Source organism: Orbicella faveolata, unplaced genomic scaffold, assembly GCF_042242905.1.
Source record: "Orbicella faveolata isolate gen_17 unplaced genomic scaffold, um_ofav_v1 contig_24, whole genome shotgun sequence".
Classification (NCBI taxonomy): domain Eukaryota; kingdom Metazoa; phylum Cnidaria; class Anthozoa; order Scleractinia; family Merulinidae; genus Orbicella; species Orbicella faveolata.
Window position 1 is genome coordinate 5,201,595 of NW_028301552.1, and position 26,633 is coordinate 5,228,227.

Genomic DNA, 26,633 nt, shown 5'->3' on the forward strand with positions numbered 1-26,633 from the left:
TGGATATATTGTTATTAGCATATCTTAAAGAAAATATACAACAAAAAAGAGAAGAACAGTTACTATAGTTGCGAATATACCTTAAGTTAGCACGCCACAAAGTTGTAAATTTTCAAAAGTATGATTTATTAGCCCACTTGTCATTTATCACAATACATTAAGAGATCGTAAATCAAAAACTAAGCTAATTCATAATCATTTCCAGCCATTTGCATGGCACTCGTTCTACATAAGTATTCCCAAATTAAGAAAACATTGCACTGAAAAAGGAACTGCAAATAAGCCAAATTCTTCACAGCTAGGCATGCGAATGTTCTAGCTCCATAAATCAGTCAATTCGACTTCTTTATAAAATATTTTCGAGTGGCTTGACTCAATAATTTCCTATTTGGATAACGTAATTATTTAGCTGCAGACTGCATTTTAAAAGCACGGTAAACTTACAAAGCTTGCCGTGTTATACATAGAGATATTATAATACAGTATAAATTACCTACAAATATGCTGCAAAAATATTCTGTTACAACTTCAAATACATCTCCAAATTCACATAAAATATTTATTTCGTATTGCATATAAAAAAAGTTGTGGATTCTATCGGCAAAACCGAATATAAATAGACTAAAGCCCACAAGCTGAAACTTAATATTATCTTAATTTCTAACTCGTCTTTCTAAATAGACTGTAACCTCTGCTGCGAACTGTAGAAATAAACAACGTTCTAAAGCTTTTTTTTCACTTTGAAATTTATGGCCAGATACTAGTTTAGCTACGATCCAACTAGAATTTGCATTACTTGGTCAAGTTCATCGTAAGCGTGTTCGCTTGCTCTTTCAAGCTTTACGCTGTCACTACATCTCGAAGGCAAACTTCGTGCAGCAACGCTAGTTGATCCAAGGTTCCAAGCACTGCAAAATTCATCAAAATCGATCGGAAACGATCCGTTGGGAACGTCAAAGTCGTAGAGCGAAACATCAACGTCTTTAAACTCGAGTTCTTCGGTTAATTCCAGCCCCAGAAGACTTCCACATGTGAATTCTCGAATCACGTCATCCGTGATCGTTCGTTCAGTTCGTTCGTGGCGTTCTTCGAAGCTCGAAGTATTGTTGTTCGAATCGGCGGAGCGCGAGGGGTTTTGAACTAGTGCTTCTAATTTCCCTTTGGCGCGCACTTCGTTTACGTTAGTCTTCTCTATGTCGAGTTCAAGTTCTTTTATCATTTTATCACCCAGAATATTCAGCTCTTGCTCAAAAGTTAGCGAACTTTTTGAAGTTTCGCGTGATCGCGTGCCGATATTGTGGCCAGAGAGAGTTACTGGCTCAGCTCTGTTGACTGCTCTATCGAATGTTTTTCCGTCGCTAGGTTCGCTCAAAACTGTGGTCTCTAAAGTCCTCCGCTCTTCTCTGATGTCCTCTTCGATGAGACGAAGCGTATTAGAGATCAACACGGTCCTGAAGAGGACAGGCTCTGGCCTAGTGAAGCTTTTCTGCAGTTTGCAGATCGAAATATTGAACACTGTTTGTCGTTGAAGACAACGGCCGTGAAACTCTCCATCGCCATCAACTTCAGGTAGCTTTCGTTTAACTCCGTGAGCTCGTTCTGTTATCATCCTACAAGAAAAGGTGAAAGATTAAAGGCAGTATTAATTATCAGGGGCTGAGCTAGCCATTGCATAGTTTGACATTTTAGAAAGGTTTCAATAATGTAGGGGCTGTAGATCGGACAAAAATGCGCTTATCTTGCAGAAAATTGAGTTACAAATCACAGTTGCGAAATTCAGAACCGCTTGTTTCACGCAGTGACAAAACATTTCTTCAGCGCAATCGTTTGCTCAATCAATGTTCTCCAGGAAACCTTGAAAAATCTCTATCAGCTAAGTACGAGGTGGTAACATTGTCAAAAGTTAGCAGGTAGGTGAAGTAGTGGTCTAATCAGTTACAACTCACCGACTGTCAGCCCGGAATTCGCAGAGATATCAATCCTTATTTGCAAATACTGCTATCCAAACTGTCACTTTACGATTAAAGTTTGCGGAAAATTTCTGAATCGGCTAAAGAGCTGTCTTCCAGAAACAAAAAAGAGAAGATAAAACGGCTTTGCTAAGGAATCACAGACCGGCGAATATTGTCCTTCCTTTTTCTTGCTTCCCAAGTTCAACCATCGAAACGGTTGACGTCACTCCCCCCTTATTTGGACAAGAATGACAGGTAGCATTGACAGTTGTTCCATATTTGGAGGAAGCCGTAGGAATGTAATGTAAACAACGGCACTGGCATCCTGTCATGTCCGCAACACTTCCGCTTTCGGAATGGACATTTACAAAGTATTCTGCTTTCTTGTAGGCATCCAGGCAAATTATTGATTGCTGGCGTGTTTAAATCCTTTGCTGCTGTCAACAGTGTATTTATTGTTACTCAGGCAGTAAAAAGGAGGGGAGAAAAAAGAAACGGCCACCTGCAACCGGAAATTGAAATGCATGACTTCACGTCCAGCATATAAAATCACAACCATTTTCTTTTGCTAAGTTACCAGGCGAAAAATCGGTCGAGTAACATGCTAGAAACTTCGTCAAGATGCCGAATGTAAGCCAAGCACAAGCAATTAATGTAACAGGTGGTTCCTCGAAAAACAAGCATTTTACAAACAACTACGCAAGATTTTTAAACTGAGTGGGTCGAAGGAGGGACAATCCCCGACCCACCTTCCGTTATTTTAATCCGTGGGTTATCGGAGCCGGTCTTAAATCAACAGAGCTCTTGTGCCGTGCTATGCGATTTTACACTCACCTGTCGCTAATCTACTCGTTTGGACTTCGAAAAAATCAAATCTGGAGCAGAAAAACTCGGACGTGACCACATTTCGAATCTAAGCTATGCCGCTCAATTGAAGTGAAGTTTTGCACGTAACTTTGTTTGGACAGCAGAAAAAAAAAAAAACAAATATCGTTTACCTCGAATGAGTTCTTTTTCAGAAACAATTCCACGAAGAAAACAATTTTTAACTGAAACGTGGGCAGATCTCTCGTTTGCTGGATCAAGTGGAGTAAATATCAGTATAAATTGCTTTCAACTTAGGAAGTTATGTTTACTAAAGCACTGTAGTTTGTGTTTCTACAAGGGTTTATAATTTATTCATCGAAACACGAACTCAGTCGCAAAACGTTTGAGAAAAGAAAAGGGATTATTCAACCTGGATAAACTTATTTTTCGAATATCACGAGAAACCAGCTTGTATGTCCTCTCGTACCGTATTTTCTCAAATTTCACGTTGGAACCCAAATAAACTGCGGGTCTCTTGCAAGCTTCAGTGAAGCTTAAGGTGCATGGCTGTCAAAATAGAGGGGTTAATTCTTAATCTTAGAGTGATCTACTTCATGAAGCAAGTCTGCAACGACTGTCTTTCATGGTACTGCTATCTTCAAGCTGTTGTTGTATACGTTTTCCTTTTCCTTTCCAAGCTCTCCCTTCACTGCGTATACCTTGTTTACATTAGTAACTTATTACAATTCTTTAGAAAGTTTTCTGATAGTTTAAACGAAGTCCATGTTCGATGTTATCGTAAATATAGCAACGTAGATGAAACTATCCAGCCGTGTTGAATGAAAACAACAATAACAACAACAACAGTTTTGACAAGTGCTTTCTTCCGGTAGCGTGGTAAGTGAGCTTAGGTACTCACACTGATTGTAGACTGTGTATTCCTACAGTTGAAATGCCGTATTTCCTTGATTTAACTCCCCCGGTGTTTATTCCAAACTATGCCTGGTGGATCTCGCGTTTTATATTTAACTACTCTAGCAGATTTCAGCCCGGTTTTCACAGCGCAAGGGATTTTATTTATTTCACTTTTCGTCAACTGAATGAATTAGTTTCTAAAGAAACCGTTGGGCTGCGTTGGTGAGCAAGAGGAGCACTTAGCTAGGAAACCCAACTTGAAGTTGAAAAAGGTGCATTAAACTGCCGTAGCGAGCATTTGAAGCTGCAGGGGTTAGTTTACTTTTATCACCTAAGTGTTCCTTTTTTCTCCAGTTTGGTTTTCCCCAACGTTTGTCGCTCACAAAGGCAAGTCCACTCGTAGGTGACAAGAACATATTTTAGGCAAAACGTACCTCAAAGTTGCTTCACTTGATCAGAATAAAACCGTAACTTGCCGTCCAGCGAGGCGGTAACAAGCTAAGAAAAAAAGATAAAAGACTAATTGGATTAAGAAGTCGCAGCAGGTAACGGTACCTTCGCGGTGTTATTTTACGTAGACGAAGAAATCAGAACTTTTCGCGGAAAGAAAAACTGATTGACATACAGGTGAGATTTACACAGTCCACATATCATGGCTCATAAATTATCAACTCAGTTAATGGCGCCAAACTTTGGCTAGTGATTCCTTAGCGACAGTTAATTCTTGCCGCCTGCGGCCCTTGATCAGTTTATGAGGTTTTTTTTGCGGATTAGTATTGTCCCTAGTAAATATTTTGTTATAGTTTCTTCAAAAATTTCTCTTTTTCTAAGAGAACGTTCTTGTCAACTCGTAATAAAGTCGCCATTTCTCGAGGCCACCATTCATGACCATTTTATATTTCAACCTGAAACAGAGTAGAAAAATAGTAAGTCCTCAGGACGAAGATAAACTGTTGCAATCGTGGTCTTAGAATTTGCTAGAGATGTACATGTTTGGTTGCATTTGACATGCGAGGGTTTGGACAAGGAGGGCTGCCATAAATCACACTGGTCAGTGACCCAGAAAAGTGGCGGAATTTTTGCCTTTTCAATTAAACTGTGGCTTGTTCCTTTACACTCCTATCTAATGTATCGATCATGGGAGTTGGAGGAGGCTAAAATTCGGGCCAATCGTACTTTCAGTTACTATAAATGCGATACAGGCCAATCAGCGAGTTGTCATGGTGATATGACGAGTGTAATTCTTAAAGAACACCCTTAATACCTGAGGCCGAGCCGGATGAAAGGCAACGCCTGATACAACGTCGGTATGCCCAGTTAGACGATGGCAAAATGTGTTCCCTCGAATGTCGTACAAGTAAGCCTGAAATGAAAACAGATTAAATGAAAACAATGCACGGATTGAACGCGCGAGATATACTCATTTTGCTAAAGGTATGTTACAAGAGAAGAGTTTTGAGGACAATTTTTAACAGAAAATTTTTACAGCAACGGTATGTTACGCTACACGATTTTTAAACAATTTTTAGATGTGCTAAATGTGATCATCAAAAATTGTCTCGCGTAATACGAAAGTATGACGGTAGATTTCATTTTGCTGAAGAATAAAAATCAACAAATTCCAGTAGTGTTCATTAGCTATTTAAAATGGTCACACACTAGGTTATGCTTTTTTATAAAATTTTTAGGCATTTTCTCGATCGCAAAGGTTTAGAACAACCTCCAATTCAAATTTCACAGTTAGAAGTTAGGCAGTCCAGTCCACACTACGCAGGAGAAATTTGAAAACGCGGCTTTATTTCTACGATTAGGCCTACCGTCCACGCTAATCCGTCGCGAAAACGGAGCTTTTCAAAACGCTCTCCAAACCGGAGGAATTTGAAAACGCCGCCTTTTCGTTCAGTGTAGACGAAACCATTTTGAAAACGGAGCTTTTTTAAAACGATGACCTCACGATGATCATCACGTGATTTTCCTGCCCGAGTTTTTTCAAATACAAATCCAAAATGACCGGTGATTGTTGCGTTTTCAAATTTATCCGGTGTAATGCTGACGGAAAGCATTTGATGCGTTTTCAGCGTGAAACACCTGTTTTCAAATTTCTCCGGCGTTATGTGGACGGGACCTGAGACAGTACCGCACAAATAAAATTCGCGTGATTAACCCTGATCAAGGTTTGTTAAACTTCTCAGACACTTGGACTCTGTCGCGTGCCGATTGACCTAATAACATACGATGTTGGTTCAGATCAACAATACAGTAAATAGTGCGCCAAATTACGACGACCTGAATTCATCGACACCGAAAATAATTTCAATCTGCAGTTTCTAAACAAAAACAACGCCCACTTGAAATAGTTCTTAAATCATTGACTCTTCAAGAGAAACAGGATGGGAGAGGCTTGTAAAGTCGCCGCCCAATACCCACGCCATTCTGAGATTCGACTCGAAAAATTCCAAACAGTTGACTTAGCTCTACGGAGATCCGTGCACTCTTATTGGTTGTTTCTTAGTTTTCATTTCTAATTTCTCTCGCAAATAACAAGCAACTTGAGAAACGGCACCTCCCCCTCCCCTACAACTCCCGTGGACGTAAATCCCCGTTCTAGCTTGTAAAATATCATTATACCCTCGGAAATTGTCTTCTAATAAAATGCAGGAAGGTAACACACATATTGGACTACAACTTTTGACATGGACGGTTTACATGACCTGATCACGTGGACCGCTGTGAAACTGGCCATTTCATGTTCACACGAGCTGTTCACGTGCACTTTGCTAGTCAGTCGTTCAGTCGTTGTTGAAGAGAAGCGAAAATTTCGCTAAAAGAAAACACGAACGCTTGCACTACTCACTGCAGTGCGTAATCGTCGAGGAAAAGATCTAAAATCTTTCTCTGTGGTCTAATAATACTTTCGTAAATTCATATCAGGCGTAATGTAAGCTAATGTCGGGGATTTTAATGATTGATCTCATTTTCAAAATGTAATAACGATATTCAGAGTATAGATACATCGACACATGACTGATGACCAAGAAGGGATTAACATTCCTTTTACCAGAAGTCTTGTTTTTGTTTGATATATATAACACCCTTGGTTACGGTATTGACATGTAATATTGAAGTGTTGGCTAAAATATGGTGTCGTATTAGGCTCGGATCAATCGAACAAGCGTATCACGTTCTGTCGTAAGCCAAACGCAAATTTTCCCGTGGCCATGTTGGGTTTTTTAAAGAACATTTTGGAGTCTTAAAAGGATTGAATATCTTCCACATTACAATAGAAACTATCACAGTTTTTACTAAACAACTTGATAAAGAAAGCTCGGCAGAGTCAGGATTGTACTTTCGGAAAACACGACGATACCGACGAGAGTTTCTCAAACAGCAGTTCTCATACCACATTTCTAAAGGGTTTTTTTATCAAATAACAGGAGTATGTCATCACCGTATTATACATGGCTTTAGCTTCCCGATGGGCTTTATTATATAGATTCAACGAGCGTGAAACAAATTTTGATCAACACTTTTTCTACTCTGTTTACCATTACAACGAGCACGCTCAAAATCTAAACTGAATGCATTACTTAATAAACATTTCGGACGATTTTAATTTCGGACAAAAACGGTGTCCGAAAATAAAACTGTCCAAAATTTTTAACCGTCCGAAATTTTAAGCGTCCGAAATATTTACAGTACAGTATAAAATTTTGAAGTAGCTCTAAAGCTCTGAGATTCCTTTATGAAGCAAACTCTAGTTGAGACACTGCTTGAGCTACATAACGGCTTGATAGAATTTGTATTAATTTCTACTCATTATATCTGTAAAACCTCGAGGGTGCAGTAAAACTATCATTTTCACACATGTCTTTTCACCTAATTCGTGTTTTCTAGGCGTAAATTTACTTAAGTTATGTTTCCTCACAGTTCCGAAATTTTTGCCCGAAATTTGTCCGAAATGAGCTAAAAAAGGAATAGACTGCAAGGCTGATACTACGTGAAAAACGTTTCGAGACACCAACATGACAAGAACCGATAAAGTAGGATCGCAACAGTGGACAGCTGTTTCGCCCTTCTTGGGGCTCGTCCGCACTGTGTAGCGAAGATATGTAACGCCAGCCCAAAAGCCAACGCACATTAGTTGCAAAATGACCCGTGCACTATATAAAAAAAGGGTTTTTAAAAAAGAGTTCGAAAATTAAACGTAATGCCAGTATTGTATTAGCAGACTTACCGATCTGTCTTCCGAACCAGTCGCAATGAATCTTGCGCACGGACTGATCGCCACACCCACTGGCTGAGATCTGTTCACGTGACCATCATACCGTCGAACACACCTGTTAGTGCGCAAGTCCCATAATTTTATCCCATCACCCACTGCAGCCGTCAAAAACAGGTCGTAGGCATTAGGAGGGTGTGAGACAAACATTGAACCCTAGGAAAGTGAGACATTTTCCAAAGAAGTGGCATAAATACAAGAACGTGCGCGGATCAGATTTATCCTCGGTAATCACACAACACATACAGGATTACTGTAGTTAGGGACGGACCATGATGTTCTCTAAGGGGGGGGGGGGGGGAGGGGTTTGGGCGATTGTCTGGGGCATGAACTTTTTTCCACCTCAAGGTTGCGCATGTTTGTTTTGGTGGGCAATAGCTTGTGCAAGAATTATTTTTTGAGTCAAACACAGGACCTGGTTAGTCAAAAGCGCTTGCTCGATTTTTTTCTTGTGGCTCCCATTGCACGACGATTCTTTTTAGCAGTTTTTGCTGTGCAGGAATTTTTATTTGGAAATTACCCACCCACTCCCTCCCCCTCCCGAAAAAAAGGGCGCCGTCCCTTAGCATGCCCGCGTGGTTCAAGGCGCTTGTTGCGTGATCTACAGGTTCCAATTTCAAACACTCCGTTCTACTTTTGTAGTGGCTAGCTGGATTTGTTCTTGGTGTTCCTGAGTTTAACGTCTTTACCACGCTATGTGAATAACCAAATAGTTACATTATAGCAAGTTGTAATTCTTACACATATTGTGTTCATTTGAAAGTTGTGTTATGATTAGATAAAAGCCCCAATGGATTTTAACGAGCGCATTGACCACTCCTCAGCGCTTTTCTTTCATCCAAACTCTTGTGTTTTTTGTCTAGCAGGGTTAGGCGATAAGATACATCTGCTTTGGCAGGAAAAATGACAAATTGAATTAATTGCAGCTGTGATTTACCTCGTTCTGTTGTATCGTGTGTGCAGGCCGAGAGTGCGCGTCCAGGACCACCCGGACTGTGCGAGCCGCGTTCATATCAAAGACCTGGATGGATTTATTGGAGCCACAGCACAAAACTATATCTGGATAATATGTCAAAGAAACAATAAACAACAGCTACTTGTTAAAACCATCTTTTTCAAAATTCAGGGAGAGAACAAAAGGATACAGGAATGAAATCCGTTGATAGCGGAGAAACAGGTTATTTGCTGCGCTCTCTCCTGATGAAAGATTTTTACCAATTTGTACTTGTTGTTCGTCTGGTATCTGCACACAAAAATCATGTCACTATTGCAGCGCGGGTGAAAGGTTGCATTAGAAAAAAAAATCTACGGTCCGAATTGCGGTGGGTAGATTTATACCATAGTAGAGTGAATGGTTTTGGGGCAAGACCGAGACGAAAATATCGTGGGTCCAGTTGTTAAAAGGGTCAAGAGCCAGTGGATAAATGTCTATGGCTTTAGAGAGATGGCCGTTTGTGGAGGTTTGACCGTTCTTGGCTACATTTACTATACAAAAAATGGACAAGCACTTTAAAAAGAACTCGAGATTGTGCCTCTCTTTCATCGATGCGTTGATAATGGTTTTACGCATGTGGAGAATTCAATATACCGCTGACCTGACCTTTTCACGTCATCTTTTTGCCCGGCGTCAATGTGGTACTTGTACATGTGAAGACCATTACCACTGGCTAAAAGAACAAACTTGTCCACATAATAAAACTTTGCTTGGATTATTTCCTTACCAAAAGGAGGGTTATCCTGTCGAGAAACAGATATTATATGAGAAATTCTGTTACTTAAGGTAGTAACTGGTCTGGAATTTGATAACTAACTCCAGAAAGGATCGGGTATACAGTACGTAAACTGCAATAATAAGCCAACTGGTTACATTCAAACCCCGTTTCACGGATTAATCGTTTAAGACGGACAGTTAGTTGATAAGGAGACTTTGTCTACACCCACCGTACTTTAGTATTCGAAGCGAGAACGGGAAGCCGGTACAAAGTGCGGGAAAACCTGAAACTTGTGGAAAAGCACAGGAAAACAAGAAAACGGCAGCGTGAGCGGGAAAACAAGAACTGTACGACTGGAAAGATCTGGAAAATCAATCTGGTGACAGGAACGACGAACGTCCAGGGAGCTGTCAGATCAAGCTTGGTTTTGGTGTTAACTACTTTTTAAAGATACTACAAACAATCTTAAGCATTACCTGGCGATATATAGTTCAATCGAAAACCACACAAACCTTGACTTTATCAGAACTACCAAGTTCAGAGGCAAAGTTATGATTGACAGACGAGAATACCATCAAAGAGTCTGAGTGGGCGGGGCTCCACAATCTGACTGTCCTGTCACATGATGACGTCAACAGCCAGCGGCTGTCGTGGCTGAAGTTAACGCTCGTCACTGATCCGTCATGACCTAAGAGAGAGAGAGAGAAAAAAAGAGAATCGTCTTTAGTTTGTATTCAGACCAAAAGATCACGACATGGATTGATTCCCTTTTTAAAAGATAAATATAACAGGGAGTTACAACAAAGGGCATTCTAACCAGTAAACACTGTCTCTTTGGTTGAAGGCGGAGGTCTTAACATGTGGGCACTCTTATTAGCTAGAGCACAAGCGATATGCTTTCCATCTCCTGTGGATCAACAAAAAGCCATGATAAGAAACACACAGCAGAAACAAATTAACTTGAGCACAAATAAAGTTGGTCACATTTTCTCACGCTATTCATCGCTTATATATTAATTTTTTCCGCGCTAGTGTTGCCAAGCGGGGTCAAGAAGCAATTGGGTGAAGATATCACGTGGGCTGACCGTTTCTAAACAACGTCTCGTAAAGTTTTTATACTTGAGTAAAGAAGAAACCAAGACACTTAAACTGGTTTTCTCTGTGGACGGTGCAGATTAGGAAAAGTGGCGGGAGTCAATACAGCGTAGCGTTACGCCAGAAAGGAGTGCAGTTAAACACAACTATCAATGGCAAATTCTGAACAAAAAACACACATTTTTACAGTCGTACCTGCAAACACGACGCTGTTGATAGGAGTGGGTTTTTCAGTGAGCGGAATTTTATACTGCAGATTAGTTGGCGCCTCGCTATCTACCGGGTATTCCTTCAACGTTGCCCTTTGAAAAGAAAGTGTAAAATTCACAAACATTTAAGTCTGTAATGTGTATATTAAGTCTTAACTATTGCTTTCCAATGGATCATTTTTACCAAAAGGTTAAGACCAAGGTTGCATTGAAAGCATCAAAGATGGCAGTCAGTACATTTTAATGCAGCCAAGCTATTAAGAAACAACCTCAAACAATATCTGAAAAACACTGAACTCATTAGTATTAGTTCCCCATATTAGTTTATCACTTTGATGAGTGGATATGGCGGCCAGATATAGTATGTATATCCGTAACAACCTTTACAACAAGCCGCTTGTAATAATTTGCCTGTTAGTAATAAGCGATCTTTAGTTAAGAACGAACTTACCCGGAGCTTGAGGAAGAGAAGGTTGCCCTTTTCAAGGAAACTGTAGTGGTTTTTGACTTTGAATGGCTGGTGTTTGGGGAAAACATTTTAGATCTGTAAAAGTAGACAAGACAAATTAAAAAGACAAAATTAATGTCACTGAGGCCGAAAAATAAAAACAAACCCCGCAGTATGGAACACATTAAGTTTAATATAAAAACAGGCAAGCAAACCAAATTTTGTACAAGAGCGCAAGTTTTAGATTAGTTTTATTTGCATTTGCTCTCTGAATGAGTTTTTCTGAAATCTAACACCCGAACTTGCTCTGACCAATCAGTGAGTAGACGTTGTCTTTCAGCCAATCGGATTCAAACTCAAAAACCCCTGTAACCTGCCCGACATGACTTTCCCGCGCTTATGAAAGAGCGGGAAGTCAAGCACCACAAAATGACAGCTGGTTGTTAATAATCCGGCTATAACATTGCTCCTAGAAAAAGTCTTGAAAGGGGTATTGTGCCCCTTGAAGATCTAACTTTTATCCTCGGACAACACTATATTACAGAATAAAAATGCAAAGCAAAACGAAACGAAACGTGCCTTGGAGCCGCCGCGGTGTAACCAGATGATTTGACTTTTGAGTGGAATGTGAGAGGCTGATCACGAACGCCTGTTTTAATCCCTAAAAATATTGAATTGAAAAACAAAGATCATTTAGCATTAATAAGACTCAGACAAGTGTTTTCTGATTAATCAAAACTATAACAAAATTCTCGAACGTGATTGGCTATCAGCAGCCCGATTTGAGCATTAATTGGACAGTGTACGCGTCATGGTTGTAATTGGACAGTAAGCGTCATTTTGCGCGCGCTGTTGCGGTGCACTTTGTTGAGTAAACTGCTGTGTTTTTCAGCATTCATAACGACGTTTAATCGTTCAGCGATGAATCGATGGTTTGTTCGTTTCTCGAATTTTGTCATAGTTTTGATTAATTGGTAACAGGGCTTCGCGTCGTCCAATTCAGTCTGTAATCATACTCGTGATCAACAAATCGGACTCCCGCTTCGCAGTCGTCCGATTTCGTTAATCACTTGTATGATTACAGACCGAATTGGACTCCACTCAGTCCTATTACCATTGTTAATCGTATTTATAACAAAATTCTCGAACGTGATTGGTTCTCGGCGCGCTTATTTGTTAGGTAATCTGTGTGAGATCACGTGGGTGTCCAATCATAGGTATCACATCACAACTTTTTGCAATTGGATACCTGTAATCGGATACATACGCCTACAGTGTTAAAAACTTATGGAAAGCGCTACTCACTTTTTTCGCTCAGAAGTTCTCTTCACAAGCGCGCCTTGGCGGTTAATAGAGAACTTAAACAATGACCACCGTGACCGCGAGGACAACGCCTCGTAAAAAATGAATTGATATTTTATCTTCGAATTTCGAAATTGTCTAGATCTGTTCAGAGCGCCTATTGGTCTCAGAACTCGCTCAAGCTTAATATGTAACGCCAGCGTTCAATGGTCTTCAATTCCAAATAAATATACGAAAAATTAGCCGCCGTCGTTCGTGTTCTCCAAAATTCGCAGGACTTTGTCATTTCACGTTGTTGTTTTGCTGAGGATGGTAAGAAATGTACAAAGATTTATAACTCACGTGCACAGCCATTGTTTTACTCATTAAACCTTTTTGTTTGGTGCCGTTCTCGTTGCCGTTACCGTCGTGGTTTCCTTAAGTTCTCTAATTTACCTTTATCATCTAACAATTGTTTCTATGTATGTATGTACTTGCCCGCTGATGCGCTAACGCTGATGCTCTCACGTTGTGAACTGGTGAATACACAGAGAAAAACTGTCGGACAAAACTGACCTTTCTGGGACGCCTTCTTCTGTTGTTGTTGTTGTTGTTTTGCTGCTGTTTTTGGTACAAGCTCTGCTTTTAAGGGTGAATTACTACAGAGAGGAGAGCTGAAAACAAACCAAAACAAAAGAAGTAACCTTCGCTCGAAAATGGATTAACATTGTAAGGAGAAATGAAATGATCTGAAATGTTGATCACTGTCGTAACCATGGTAACCATACTTTGAAAGCACGGTAATAGTGTTTGTTGCCATCTCTGCTCCCCTCGTCGCTGACGTTTCCCCAACTTCGTTGCCAAGGGAACTCAAACCTACTGACTGGAATAACCTTTGAGACAAGACCTAAAAAGGTACAGGAACCCAGAATTAAAATAAAGGAGGAGACGTTAGACTAGTCAGAGCCCCTTTACGATTTCTGATCATGAAGTGAGCGAAAAATGATCACTAGCAAAGCTAGCACGAGGGGGATGGGGACGGGCGCAGTGCCCAACCTCCTCATACTCTGCATTTACGGTTCTTTTCGTGTGTTGAACTGCCGTCTTAGAAAATAGAGAGGAGATGTAAACACACACTGGTAAAATTGTACAATTCATGCTCTCGTTAGTGTTTCATTTGGTTCTAATAGAAGTTTAGGGAACCAACAGAGCAATGTGAAAAGGGGAAAACTTAAACGACAGAATATTCAGCATGTAGCAGGTATATCTCATACCTCTGTAGCATTCTCTACTTCTTTGTTAGTTGACGGAATTCTAATGTTGACAACATTGACAGTGTTTTGAAACAAGCTGCCAATAAGACAGGTAACCTGAAACAAGACAAAATTCAAAAGCAGTTTGGATTTCTTCCTTGAAACTTTACTGATGTAATTATACAGCAATGAAATCTGGAGATGAGTCACCTGTGGAGAGTGCAATGAGCATTTCAATTCTATCTTACGTTGGCAATAATGGAAGGTGTTTAAAACACAAAACAATTGTTTTCTCTGCTTGATACTTACACTACCGTTTGGCCTTTCAGCAAAGGTAAATGAACCTGGTGTAGATATTTTGTACTGTATCACATCAAGTTCATTGCTGGATAAAACAGGCTCTGAAAAAATCAAAAAGTAATTATAATAACTCTTTTTTTTTTCTTTTCAAACTGAAAAGTTGCTGTTAAACAATATCACCATGAAATCTGATATCTGCAAGTTGAGTGGCCAGAAACTTTGCAAGGATGTAGAATTATTCAATAATTGTCAACATCGTATTAAATTGAACCATTTCAAGAAGGACAGAATTTTGTAAAGAGAAACTCATTTTAACTCACCTTGGAAGTCTAGAATATAAAGTGGCTCTCGACTATTACAGTTAAGTAGAAGAACAGCAGCTGTGGTTGCTATGGCAACAATAGATGGAACATGAAATACATCCCTAGGAGTATGTGAAAAAACAATATAATTACTCTCAGTAAGAGTCTTTTACTTAGCTCTTATTAACCGAGCTGGAGGTCTGTATGGGAGAATCTTGACCGACTAAGCTCGGTTAATAAGATGTTTATTATATGGCAAAGAAGAAAACTTTAATTTGTTTAATGTAACTGATTTGCTGACATTTTGCCTGCAAACAGAGATGAGCTTAACTTAAACCTGCCAAAATTTGCTCGTACCCTTCACTCTTTTTTCTGTCATCAGGCTTTTTGGCACTTCCATAAATGATTGAGAAGAAAATAAAAGAAAACGGTGAACATTTTTGTATTTGAGTTTGCTACTTTTTCAACGCAAAATGAAACCGGTCTAGATGCCGGTCTAGATGGGAAAATCTAGACTGTGGTCAATATCAATTTCAGCCAATCAAATTCGTGAATTCGGTAGTTCCCAGTCCTTGTGAGACACAGCCATATAATAATTAGGCATAACAATCCAATGGGCAGCGCGTGTTGGACAGCTGGTAAAGACGTCCAGGTTTCACCATGTGCAGGGTCAATACAAGAGTTGCCTTTTTCATTTGATAGGCTTGAGAACTTTCTTATTTGTAGGTTCCAGCAGAAGATGGTTCTACTCATTTTTATATATGGCTAGTTCTGTGAGAAGGCAAGATGAACCAAATCCCATGATTGGCTACCCCAGAAGCCAAGATGGGCTATCTTGAATTTTGTTCCTTATGCCATGTAAAAATATAAATCCTTCAATAGCCACACTTGTTTGGTCAAGAAGACTGATATTGGCTTTACTCCTTTTGAATGTTTATGGACCTCGACTGCATCTCAGTTAAACAAAAAAAAAAACATGCCAAAAAATAGTACTTGGCAAACACCCAGTCACACCAACTGGACACTTAAGGTCAATAACCCATATATGCACTAAAGGCTGGCAGTCTGTTTTCTCTCAAAATCATGGTGGGAATTACAAGATATTTCAGACAAGATAGACTGCTGGTAGCTGGTCTTTACTCTTAGGGTCAGAGAAGTGTTAGTCTGTGAACAAGAATGCAAAAGGGTGATATGGAGGAAAAGAGTTTGGGCCGAGACAAGATAAAAAGGTCTGTTTTACTTCTTGCGAGTGCCAGGCCCATGTCTTGCCCCAATCCCCTCTAGTCGGAAACGTCGTGCCTTATGAATACCTGTTTTCAAGAGAGAAAAAGACCGCCAGCAGACTAAGAGACATTGTGACAGTGTCTTTCCCATGAACATGACACAACCCTGGTAAGCTCTCAACACAGGGATCCTGATCTAGAGTCTAATATCTAATAACTATCAGAAACAACACTCTTATTTCACTGTGAGTCCAAAGAAAACAACTACCCCTAAGTCGTTACAAAATTCCTGTGTTACCTACTTTATAGTTGATCCACTTTGTGACCCAAATAGGACCTTGTGTAGAGCCACACTAGAGTTGCCTTCAGCACAGGGCTGTTGTTGATTCCTGATAAAACAGACACCAAGCACCGTTGTACCTGGCTCCAAAGTGGATTCCTTTTCATCATCAGGGACAACCTGCTTTTGCCATGATGGCTGACTGCTGATGAACGATGGTCCATCACTTGATGTGGCCTTGGATGTTTCCTTCTGATTCCAGTATTTCTGTAGCAGCTGACCCATATCCAGTTCAAATAGGCATTGATAACCACCATCAGATGTCAGGTCATACATGTGAACCTTAAAAATATTGCAAGTATCAGCAATTTAGTATTTTACGATAACTGCAGAAATTCTTGCATGTTCATCGGCTAATTTTCATTGTCAATAAGCGAACAGACACATGAATTTATCATTTATGCAATGTGTCATTGAGTGAAAGTGGACACTTTGACATTCTGTTATTGTAAAAAAAAAATTGATGTCAGTTTTTCATGCATCTGTCCTGTTATTGACAATGAATTTCGTCATAACATTTTCAAAGTGGTCTGTGGATCCACTTGGGTATCACCTTGTGGATCCATAGCTACTTTGACAATGTTATGACAAAATTCATGATCAATAACAGGCAGAAGCATGAAAAACTGACGTCAATTTGTTAGTATATAGAGTTTGAAAGCCAGGAACATAAAAATTAGTTACTACTTTACATTTTTAACTAGGCTTCAAATGCAGCGAAAAGAAATGCCAGGCAGCTGCATTTGCAGGCCATTTTTACAAGAATCATAAATTACAGGAATATCCTAAGCTTTCGGTTTTACAATAAGCCAATAATTGGGTTCATGAGCCCTTGAATATAATTCAACATGTTACAATCATGGGAGCCATAATTGGACAAGATTTACTTTTTCTTTCATAAGTTGTGTTGTTCCATTATTAAATAAATTTATAACTACCTTTCCATCAGCAGAACCGATAGCCATCTGATCTTGAACAGTGTCAATATCCAGTGAAAGGAATGGGTGGGCTGAAAGATTTCAAGGGCTTTGTAAACTTCCAATAATAAGTCCACTCCAAAAGAAATAGAGCATCTCTTGTGTCAGCTAACCTCTGGTTATTAAACTGCCCTTATTTGTAGAGAACATGATAATATTGTATTCTACATCATGTCCACGGATGTGACAACCAAAGCTAATGCAGATGACAAAAGAAGAGGAAATTGTGTTGTTCAGAAAGTATCATACCCTTCCCACAGAGGGGTTTTTGGTTTGACCCCCCCCCCCCCCTCCATAACTCTGAAAACTCCAGTTTTGGTTCCTACTTTCCTTTAAAAAGTTTAGCTTTTGAGACCCCCTCCCCCTTGGAATTTCTAGTAACCCTACTTGGTGTGGGTGTGGCTATTTTCTGGAACCACACACTCAAAAAACCCTCTGTCTCACTATGCATCCAGTTTCTACTTACTGGTAATACATACATCCTTACTATAGATCCCAGTGTGCCTGAGAGTGAATGGTTGTAGGGATGTGCTCTAGAAGCATCCTGGTGCCACAGGCGACTAAATTTTACCTTTGGGCGACTAGAGAAACTTACTTTTTTCATATAAGCTTAAGTGCTGAGCACCCAGGATTTCATGGTGAGGGACCTTTGGGCTCCTTGTAATTTTTCTTGGACCACACCCTTGGGTTGTTTTTGTTCCCCATTCTATGGAGGTTGTTTTGGGTGTTAACTTTTCTTTATCTTCAGGCAATGTTCATTTTCATTACTATACATCTCATATCATACATATATCTCTTTTCTGATTGGCTGAAAGTGTACAGTGAATTTTCAAAATCAGTGCCTGTGACATCATTTAGCTGCAGATTACACAATAATCATGTCAAGGACACTCAAGGTCACGGGTAATCATGTCATGTACGACCGCAGTGCATGATTTCTAAGGGTAATCTGTCAAGTTCACGGGCTTTTTTTGCTTACCATCAGTGAAGCAAAAACATGTCTTCCATTTTTTTTTCCATTCAATGTATGATAAAGCAATTATTACATTTGTTTTTTGTGATATCCAGAATAATCAAGGTCTCGGTAAGGGTTATCAGCCTCAGTCTTTGGGTTCGGCTGATAACCCCTACCTTGACCTTGATTATTCTGGATATCACAAAAACTTCATCCAATAATTGTTCAGTAACTGACCAACTGCCTGCCTTCACACTTAAAGCCTGAAATTTGTTTTAGGTTCAAATTACATGTATGTTGTTCTGGCGGTTGGACACACAAAAAAGAGAAAATTATGTTTCCTCTCTATTTTAAATTTGTGTTTCATGCTTGAATACATCCAGCAAAAATCCAGGTTTTTCAACTGCTAAGAGGAAAATGGAAATAACAGTAATTTAATTTTCAGTTTGACAGTTCTGGCAGAATCATCCTACCTGACAAAATTGCTGACTGATACACCAGGCAAGACTGTTCAATATCCCACACCTTCAACGTATAATGATCAACAGTAACAAATTAATAAGAAACCATGAATCAAAATGACCACATGATTAAGCTAAAATATATAAAACTGTAGCTATGTGTTTACTAAATACACTCTACAAAATACATGGTGGCTTAATCGTCCATCTAGCATTGTTTCTCCATCCAGCAAATTGATGAGTGTGGTAATATGCAACATATGCCAACATATACTGTAAACTTTTACAAACTTAATACTACTGTCAGACTGACAGTTTTAGCATAACACATATGCAAATATTAAAAACATTTCTAATCACTGTAGGCTATCTTTGTAACATATTACATGATGTTATTATGATTGACTAGTACTAAAATTTTTAATGATTACATCAACATGTAATTTTATGTACCTTGAAAGTTCTGTCTTCGCTTATGGACACAATTATTGACTCGTTGTTTGGACAAAATTTTGCACATGTCACAAGGCTAGTGTGTCCTTCCAGCAGGGTGTCCAATTTACTTGTCTATAAAAACATTTATACAAAAATGTAAAAACATCTTTACTCTAGGAATCTAGTTTCAAAGCTGATTAGTTAGGCAGAGGAGGAAAGGCAAGGGAAATACCTAGAGGTGCCTCTATCTCTCCTGCTGGCAGGCTATAGGACCAAAAATCATGGGATCAAGTGCACCAAAGGCATCCGTGGTCGAGTGTTGATCAATACCCTTAATAGACCCTAGATCAACGCGTATATACAGTACGGTTTGCTTCTGGAAAAGCAATCAACATCTCCATCCATACTTGGTCAACAGTCGATTGACATCTTGGTCAACAGTTGGGTGACAGCTGACTAATTTTCATAGAGACACACCATCAAGTGTCGATTGACATATATATCAGTAGGTTGACACTCTGTCAACTATTGACCAACTGACGAACGAGTGTCAATCGGGTTTTGATCGAGTGTCAATCAAAATGTCGATTGGGTGCCAATTTAGTGTCGACTGAGTATCGATAAAGATGTCAATCGAGTGTTGATTGAGATGTACATGGAGTGTCGCTCAAGGGTCAATCTAGGGTTGATCGAGGGTTGATTGAGGGTTGATTGAGGGTCAATCGATGGTATCGATAGTCACTTGACCATGGATGCCTTTTGTACACATGATCCGGATCATGTACAATCTACCACATCTCAGTTTTTTCTGTAACAGCTCACCTGGATGTTCAGGACCCATATTTCTTTCTCAATGCATGCAGTGATCAGCCTGTCTGTCAGACTGAAGCTAAGGTGCTGTACTTGTCCCAAGTCTTTACCAACAGGTATTCCACTGCTGTGGTCACTAGCTACAGTTGAAACACAAGTCAGATATTGATATTGCATTATTACTAATTAATCCTTAATATGTAAATCTATAAACTAGGTCAATACAATTCTAGGAACTGGGATATTAGTTAATAAATCTTACTGATGTTGTCAACAGCTAGAATCTTGTCTATGTTCCATATGTAAATAAAGTCTTCTGAAGCTGTGCAGAGAAGAAGGGGTCTGTCCTTCTGTCCAAAACAAGTAGCACTTATGATTTTACTGTGACCAGATAGTTGTAAGGGCTGAAAAGCAAAATATGAAAAATGAAATAACAGTATGGTTAGTCTGTGAGGGTAGTGTCTCGCCCAAGAATACAACTCTGGCTCCAGCCCCCACATCCCTAATCCAAAGTTCTGCACGCTAACTATTAGGCCAGTATGACTGCACAATAGGTCAATAAATAACTTTGTTGAGAGATGTTGTTACCATAGCAACCATTTGTAACACATCATAAGGCCATTTTATTTACAGAGATGCATGTAGGATGGCAACGGTATTTAAGAGTTCACCAAATTGTAACGATTTGACAACAAGAAAAAAAATTGTGTTGCTCAGAATATTGTGATAAAAACAGTTTAAAATAGTTTTATCGATCTAATCTGCAAAGATACAACATGCTTTCCAACATAAGCTTATAGTTTCATTCTACAAACACATTCCAATGTATGTCATTACTGATAATGCTTTCAATATTCTGAGCTAAATCCACACAGAGGAAAGTAAAGATCAGCTACTTCAGCTTTGTACACTGCAAGACTCCTTCAGCTTAGCAAGAACGCTTATTCCATTATTTTCTTTGGAATGCAGCATACCTTTCTAGTTAAATCTCCAGCCCACCAAAAACCTACAATAGTTTTTGTTAAAGGCAATGCAATGAAATCGCTTGTACAGGACATCTGTAACTGTCCTGGGGACGAAGAAACTCGGAGCAATCCATCGTGACTTGCCGCCATTTTGTTCAAATCTTGTTGATAACGACCGCTTGGTACCTGACAGTGCAGGCTCACAAATGGAATCCAAGATGGCGACCTCTGGTTCAGCGTTTGATGCGGAACTAGGCCAAAGGATCAAAATTGTTAAGGAAACTCTTGCGGTAAGAACTCCAGTACTCTAGGGAAACACTGAAAAGGATCTTAAACGTTACAGAGCGTTACTATAGTTTTTGGGTGTGCCATTTTCCGCCCTTCTCCTCTCAAAAGTCGCTCATCGTACAGCTTTATATAAGTTAAGTTAAACTTTTTACTTGATACAAGCTTACTTGACCTTAAATAATAAATGTTTGTTCTGATGATTTTGGAAAAAGCAGTTATTATTCAAGCATGAAGTACATGACTGTATTACTGTAATCGTAAAAATCAGAAAAGAATTTTTGGGTCTGTATTGACGGGTATAAAATGAACTCGAGCTCGCATTTAAAAACACTTTGAAGTCTCGGTCTTCAATTGAAGAAGTCAAAATGACTTGGGCTCACAGAGACAAACGCTATTCTTGCCTTCTCGCAAAGTCTCGCATTTACCATTCACCATCTTTTTCATGTACATCTAATTTGCACAACCAAGATTCCCCAAAATTTTTAACATTCCATGGTAATGCCTAAGATCTTATCACACACTGGACCCTGATCCCAAATGTCATTACTCTTATATAAAATTTCACCGTTACTGAAATATAAAGAAGGTAAGGCTCCTTTATTGATCTTGATATGTTTCATGAAGATAACTAAAAACATAACAATAAACTGAAAATTGTTATGATAACAGATTAATAATCCATTATCTTTTTTATACCACAGATTGTTATGAGATCGGCAAATATGGCTATTAACCAAAATGCAGAAGTCGACCTTGGAACGTAAGTTGATTGATTGATTGTGGCATCATAACTCTCTGATTAAACTCCCCTTCTATCAGCCAAAACTTGAAAATTATAACTTCCCCCTCAAGTAAGCATTCTTCCCTCTTCTTTTCTGTTTTTCCTTTTTCTGAGTCAACAGCATTAACCAGGGTTGCTTAGCCCATCCAGCATTTTTTACAATAATTAACAATAATTATTGCAAATTAACCTTGAATTCCTCTTGACCACAGGTGCATCATTACAGTACAAGAAACCATTTTCTTTACTTCTATTCAATTTCCAGATCCATGTATTTACAAAGTTCCTACAGTTGCAAAAATTTTCTCTTCTTTCAATCTAAGTTGAGCACAAGGCCACAAGATTTCTGAATAACTTTACTACAGTATCTTGTTTCAGTTTGCAAACTACTAAGTACTTTGGTCATCTTGTCATGTAGAAATGTTATAAGGTGTAAAATGTCTAGCTGCAACATAGGAAAAATTATATAAGACCTCTTCTTGTATGAGCATCCATCACTTGGTGCTAAATTTGAACTAAGCACCACAGCCACTTGTTACTGGACAGGTGTGAATGATCATTCTGCCATGTTTGTCTGTATTTTGTAGATGTCTTAAGTTTGTTTTCAGTTTAACCCTTTGCAGGTCAGGTTTTATTTGGTCCTTTTGAGACTTGGAGGGAGAGGTGTGACTCTACCTCCTTTTGATGTATGGTGACTTTTTATCTGGTGTGGAAATTAGTCATGTTTTCACCATTCTTGGATGCTTCTTGGATTTGTTCATGTCTTTGTTTCCATCAGGAAACCACTAAAACTGACTTTAAAATGTTATTATGATTAAAACTAATAAAAGGAAACTAAAATAATAAAAATATAAAATGATGTTTATCCTTACCACAAGAAGTTTAAATTTAGTGCTTAGTAATTTTCAGTTCAAATTCCATGACCGATAACATTTCAGTGTTTTCAAATTAACAACATTTTCAGTAAAGTCACAAAAATTGATAGCATTTTCTTAACAACAGTTCATGTGTTAAGTCTGTGGGCAGATTATCCCTTCCCACAGTGTGAATTACATTAATTTCAGCCTATGTCTAGTTGTACCCACCCCCTGAAGAGAAACATATTTTGATTGTGGAGCTTTAGACCTTACCCTGTGAAGCTCCTTAAACACGACATGGAGATCACTTTACTTCATTTAATAACTGATGGAAAACACAAGCCCTGTGATGGATGCAAAGCAACTCATGTGTTTCTACTGTATTTGTCAAATCAATATTGTTGTCAATAATCTGTTTCTTCTTTGTGTAGGAAATCAGTTGAGGGAGCAAACAACAGACTTGAGAAAAGCTTAGAAGACTTTTATAATGCTTGTGACCAGCTGCAGCTTTATTTGGTATAAACAAATTGAATGTTTTGTGTCTTAACTCTTCATCACCCTGGCCAAACAAAAACAGGAGTCATCAATAATAACTATTACTAACTATAAGTCATTATTGTTGAAGAATGAGAGCTGTACAAGAGTCTCTGTCCTGTCTAGGTTTCCATGGTTCAACTAATAATAAAATTAAATTTGAGTAAGTTCATACTCCACTAAAACTTTCAAAAGCAAGAAAGAATGTAAATTCTTGTCTACTTATTTTCTACTTGCAAGACTTTGTTACGAAGACAACAAATGGTCCTACAGTGCAACCTCTAAAACCAGGCCACTTAAAAACAAAGTTTAAAACCAATCCGAATGTTAATTGAGAAAGTAACTGAGAACAGAATGGCGAACTCTTTCATCAATGAACCAATAACGTTGAAGGACACAAAGAAAAGTTCTACAACAACATGTCAAACCCAGTAAATGGAATAAAGTTTCAATAAGTTGTGGAAGTTTTTTTTACCATGATTGGATTGGTTATTTCATTTCATGGTGAAACAATCCAACCTCGAAAACTGAGCATTTCGAAAACGATGGCGTCACAATAATCACGTGATTTCCCTGACCCAGTCATCCTCAAACACAAATCCCAAATGACCCGTGATTGTCGCGTTTTTAAATTTCTCCAGCGTAGTATGGACGGAAAACATTTGACGCATTTTCAGAGTGATAACGTTGTTTTCAAGTTCCTCCGTCGTAGCGTGGACAGGGCCTAAAATACAAAATATACTCTTTCTTTTTCTAGGGGCTGATGAGGGAAACAGTCAATCAAACACAGGACAGTGCAAAGTACACACCGAAACCTGTGATCAGCAGCAGAACGGAAAACAGCTCAGGCACACAGACATACATTGAGTATCTATCTACTGTACGGACGCAGATAGCAGCCACAAAAGAACTTCATGATATGCTCTCAGAATTCTGCCTTGCACAGCTACCTTAGTTTTGCAAGTCATATGCATGCCGTGAAGCAGTCACTCTATCCAAGAAAAAGAAATAGACCACTGGAAGAACAGCTGTGAATGAACTCCATGCTGCTTAACCGAAGATTTGAAAAGCTCTTTTGCAAAGATTGGCGAACTTTGAGATAAAGTTGTCAGGTTTTGGTAGCAGCAGAAAAGGCCGTTATTTCATTTGTTCTCGGAACTCCCTGACGGCTTTGCCTCAGAAGCGACTAGCATTCATTTGATGTCAACAGTTCAGAACAGGCATCTGTCGAAGATGAGTGCTAGTGTAAAGACACGATGTTACTCAGAGTTTTTATTCAAACAACACTTCACTTAAGTTTAAACTCGTATGATCAAAAACTGCTTCACGTTAAGAATATTATAGAAAATCTGGATAAGATAAAGAAGGTAACAAATATCTCGTCCTCCTGATCCGGCTCCAAATGATAATTCATTTCGTTAATATGACTTCCACAGAATTTAATCGAATGCGGTGTAAATTGTCGTGGAAAAGCACTGATACGTTATAGATAAGGTTAAGAGATTTTCGACAATAACGTATGAGAGAGGAGATTTGACAATAAAAGATATCGAACTGCATTTTGGAAGAAAAATTTTCAGAAACAAAAGAATTTCTTGATGGCAAAGAAAAGAATTATGGATTAAGTGTACGTAAAGTTAAGTATTTGTAACTCATGTAAGTGTTGCATGTGTTGAAATAAATGTGCTGAATAAAAAGGGAAAAAGCTACCTTGGTTAGCTCCTTGTAATTGTGTAGTGGTTAAAAGGCGGTGACGGCGCCAAGGGACATATTTGTTAATTATTAAGCCAAGAAAAGATTAGTTTTAAACTGTTTTTAGCTTTGAGGTAGCTGAATGTTTTCATACTTCATGAACGAAAAGCATAGTTGACTTCATTGGCCATAGGTACCTTGGACTACAAATAAAGCGTCTATGAAGTTTAACGCGTCTAACATGAATTAAAGTGCGTCGAGTTAAATACAGGACACACGATCGTTTATTGACAACTGAATGCTCTTGTGAGAGACTGTCGCTTGATTCCGAATTTTAATTGAGCAGATTCATAGTTCTGATAAATACGTCTCTTTCATGTGTCTCGTATTTCCCTAGACGGAACACGCTTGGGAGCCGTGTAATACGCCTTTTTTTTTTTTTTTTTTTGCCTTTCAGGCACCTTAGAACTGAAATTGTTTTGAAAATGAACAAACGCACGATGTAAAATCAGCACCGTTAGTTAAATCTGTAAGAATGTAAATTCCCCAGAAGCCACGCTCCTTTGTCTCCCTTTGGACATCTGACCAAAATGAGCGCGGCCGTTGGGGTCGAAGCGTCGATTTGTAGTCGTTTTTGGGAGTCCGGGTGATCCCCTCCCAACGAAAGGCTGGATCACTGGTCCGTATCAGTGACCAACACGATAGCATATGCTTCTTTGGTCACTGAGCACATTTTGTTTTGGTTTTATTATTATTATATTTTCCTTATTTTTAATTAATGATTTTTTTGTAATAGTGTGCGATAGTGAAATATGTCTGTAAATAGTGTCAATTAATAAAATCTGAAAATCTGAATCACTTGTCCCGATTGAGGTGTGGGGCCAGAAAACCCGGCCCACAAGGCTGGAAACGACGATCGAGTCCGGGAGGGTACTCCAGGAAAAGTTGGGTGGGAATGTGTGGCCCGCTTCCCAAAACCCTTGCTTTATTTACGACCAAAATCTGCGATATTCCCTACCCTATTTATGACCTGACCAAATATTCGATACCCTATTTATGACCTGACCATTAAATCAAAACTCTGTTTCAAACCTGCGTTGTAATATGTTCCCTAATTCAGACCAATGTTAAAATACCATAAACATAATTCGTGAAGGGCTTTTGTTAATTTTCTTTTCGATAATGATGAAAAAGTGACTTCTTCTTAAAAACATACCCATATAAAGGCTAGAGTGCAAAAACCATACCCTATTTATGACCAAAACGGCTGAAAAACCATACCCTATATAGCTCATATAAGGGAGTACCCCCGGGGATCGAGTCTACTGGGGGACAAGAATGGAATTAGCCGTGCACGAGCTGCGTGCGCAGAATCGAGCAAAGGGTTGCAATTTATTTCTAACCAGGAGGGCACGGCGGAAAAACCGCTGCTCATGCGCAGTAGATTTCGGTTCGTCTTCCCGCCTTTCCATTTTCAAAATGGCGGACGACGAATCAAAAACGAACACGTCATTGTCATGGCTTTTGGCAAGATCTTGCCCGCTCAAGGCAGTTACAAACAAGTCGGCTACTTTGAGCAATGATCCGTGCTGCTGTTTTGACTGTGATAGAGAGGATCGGAACGGTGTTGTCAGTTTTCTCAGGCGATAAAGACAGCTCTTCCGAAACGAAACTTTCAGCTTTTCCAAATTCACCCGAGGTACCGATTTTCCTTTTCTTAAGGTCGTGTCAAGTTCTTTAAGGTTTTGAACCGCAATTTCTT

General features: G+C 39.1%; 2 protein-coding genes across 2 annotated transcripts; one reads left to right on the plus strand and one right to left on the minus strand.

The window, feature by feature from the left end:
• Nucleotides 1–102: 102 nt before the first annotated feature.
• On the minus strand, nucleotides 103–20,919 carry LOC110044679 (WD repeat-containing protein 27-like). Its single transcript, XM_089291354.1, has 24 exons — nucleotides 20,729–20,919; nucleotides 20,017–20,158; nucleotides 19,767–19,894; nucleotides 18,963–19,076; nucleotides 18,522–18,573; nucleotides 17,055–17,125; nucleotides 16,079–16,398; nucleotides 14,572–14,675; nucleotides 14,261–14,352; nucleotides 13,973–14,068; nucleotides 13,487–13,605; nucleotides 13,275–13,372; nucleotides 11,997–12,078; nucleotides 11,421–11,513; nucleotides 10,956–11,062; nucleotides 10,483–10,572; nucleotides 10,178–10,353; nucleotides 9,554–9,690; nucleotides 9,099–9,196; nucleotides 8,891–9,012; nucleotides 7,909–8,109; nucleotides 4,939–5,037; nucleotides 4,109–4,172; nucleotides 103–1,610 (listed from the first exon to the last, which is right to left on the minus strand). Exons 1-23 carry the CDS (start codon nucleotides 20,867–20,869, stop codon nucleotides 4,110–4,112), a joined length of 2,745 nt encoding a protein of 914 aa, XP_089147480.1. The 5' UTR covers nucleotides 20,870–20,919; the 3' UTR covers nucleotides 103–1,610; nucleotide 4,109.
• Nucleotides 20,894–24,889, plus strand: LOC110044684 (mediator of RNA polymerase II transcription subunit 29-like). Its single transcript, XM_089291355.1, has 4 exons — nucleotides 20,894–21,009; nucleotides 21,709–21,767; nucleotides 23,077–23,161; nucleotides 23,937–24,889. Exons 1-4 carry the CDS (start codon nucleotides 20,926–20,928, stop codon nucleotides 24,132–24,134), a joined length of 426 nt encoding a protein of 141 aa, XP_089147481.1. The 5' UTR covers nucleotides 20,894–20,925; the 3' UTR covers nucleotides 24,135–24,889.
• Nucleotides 24,890–26,633: the final 1,744 nt, after the last annotated feature.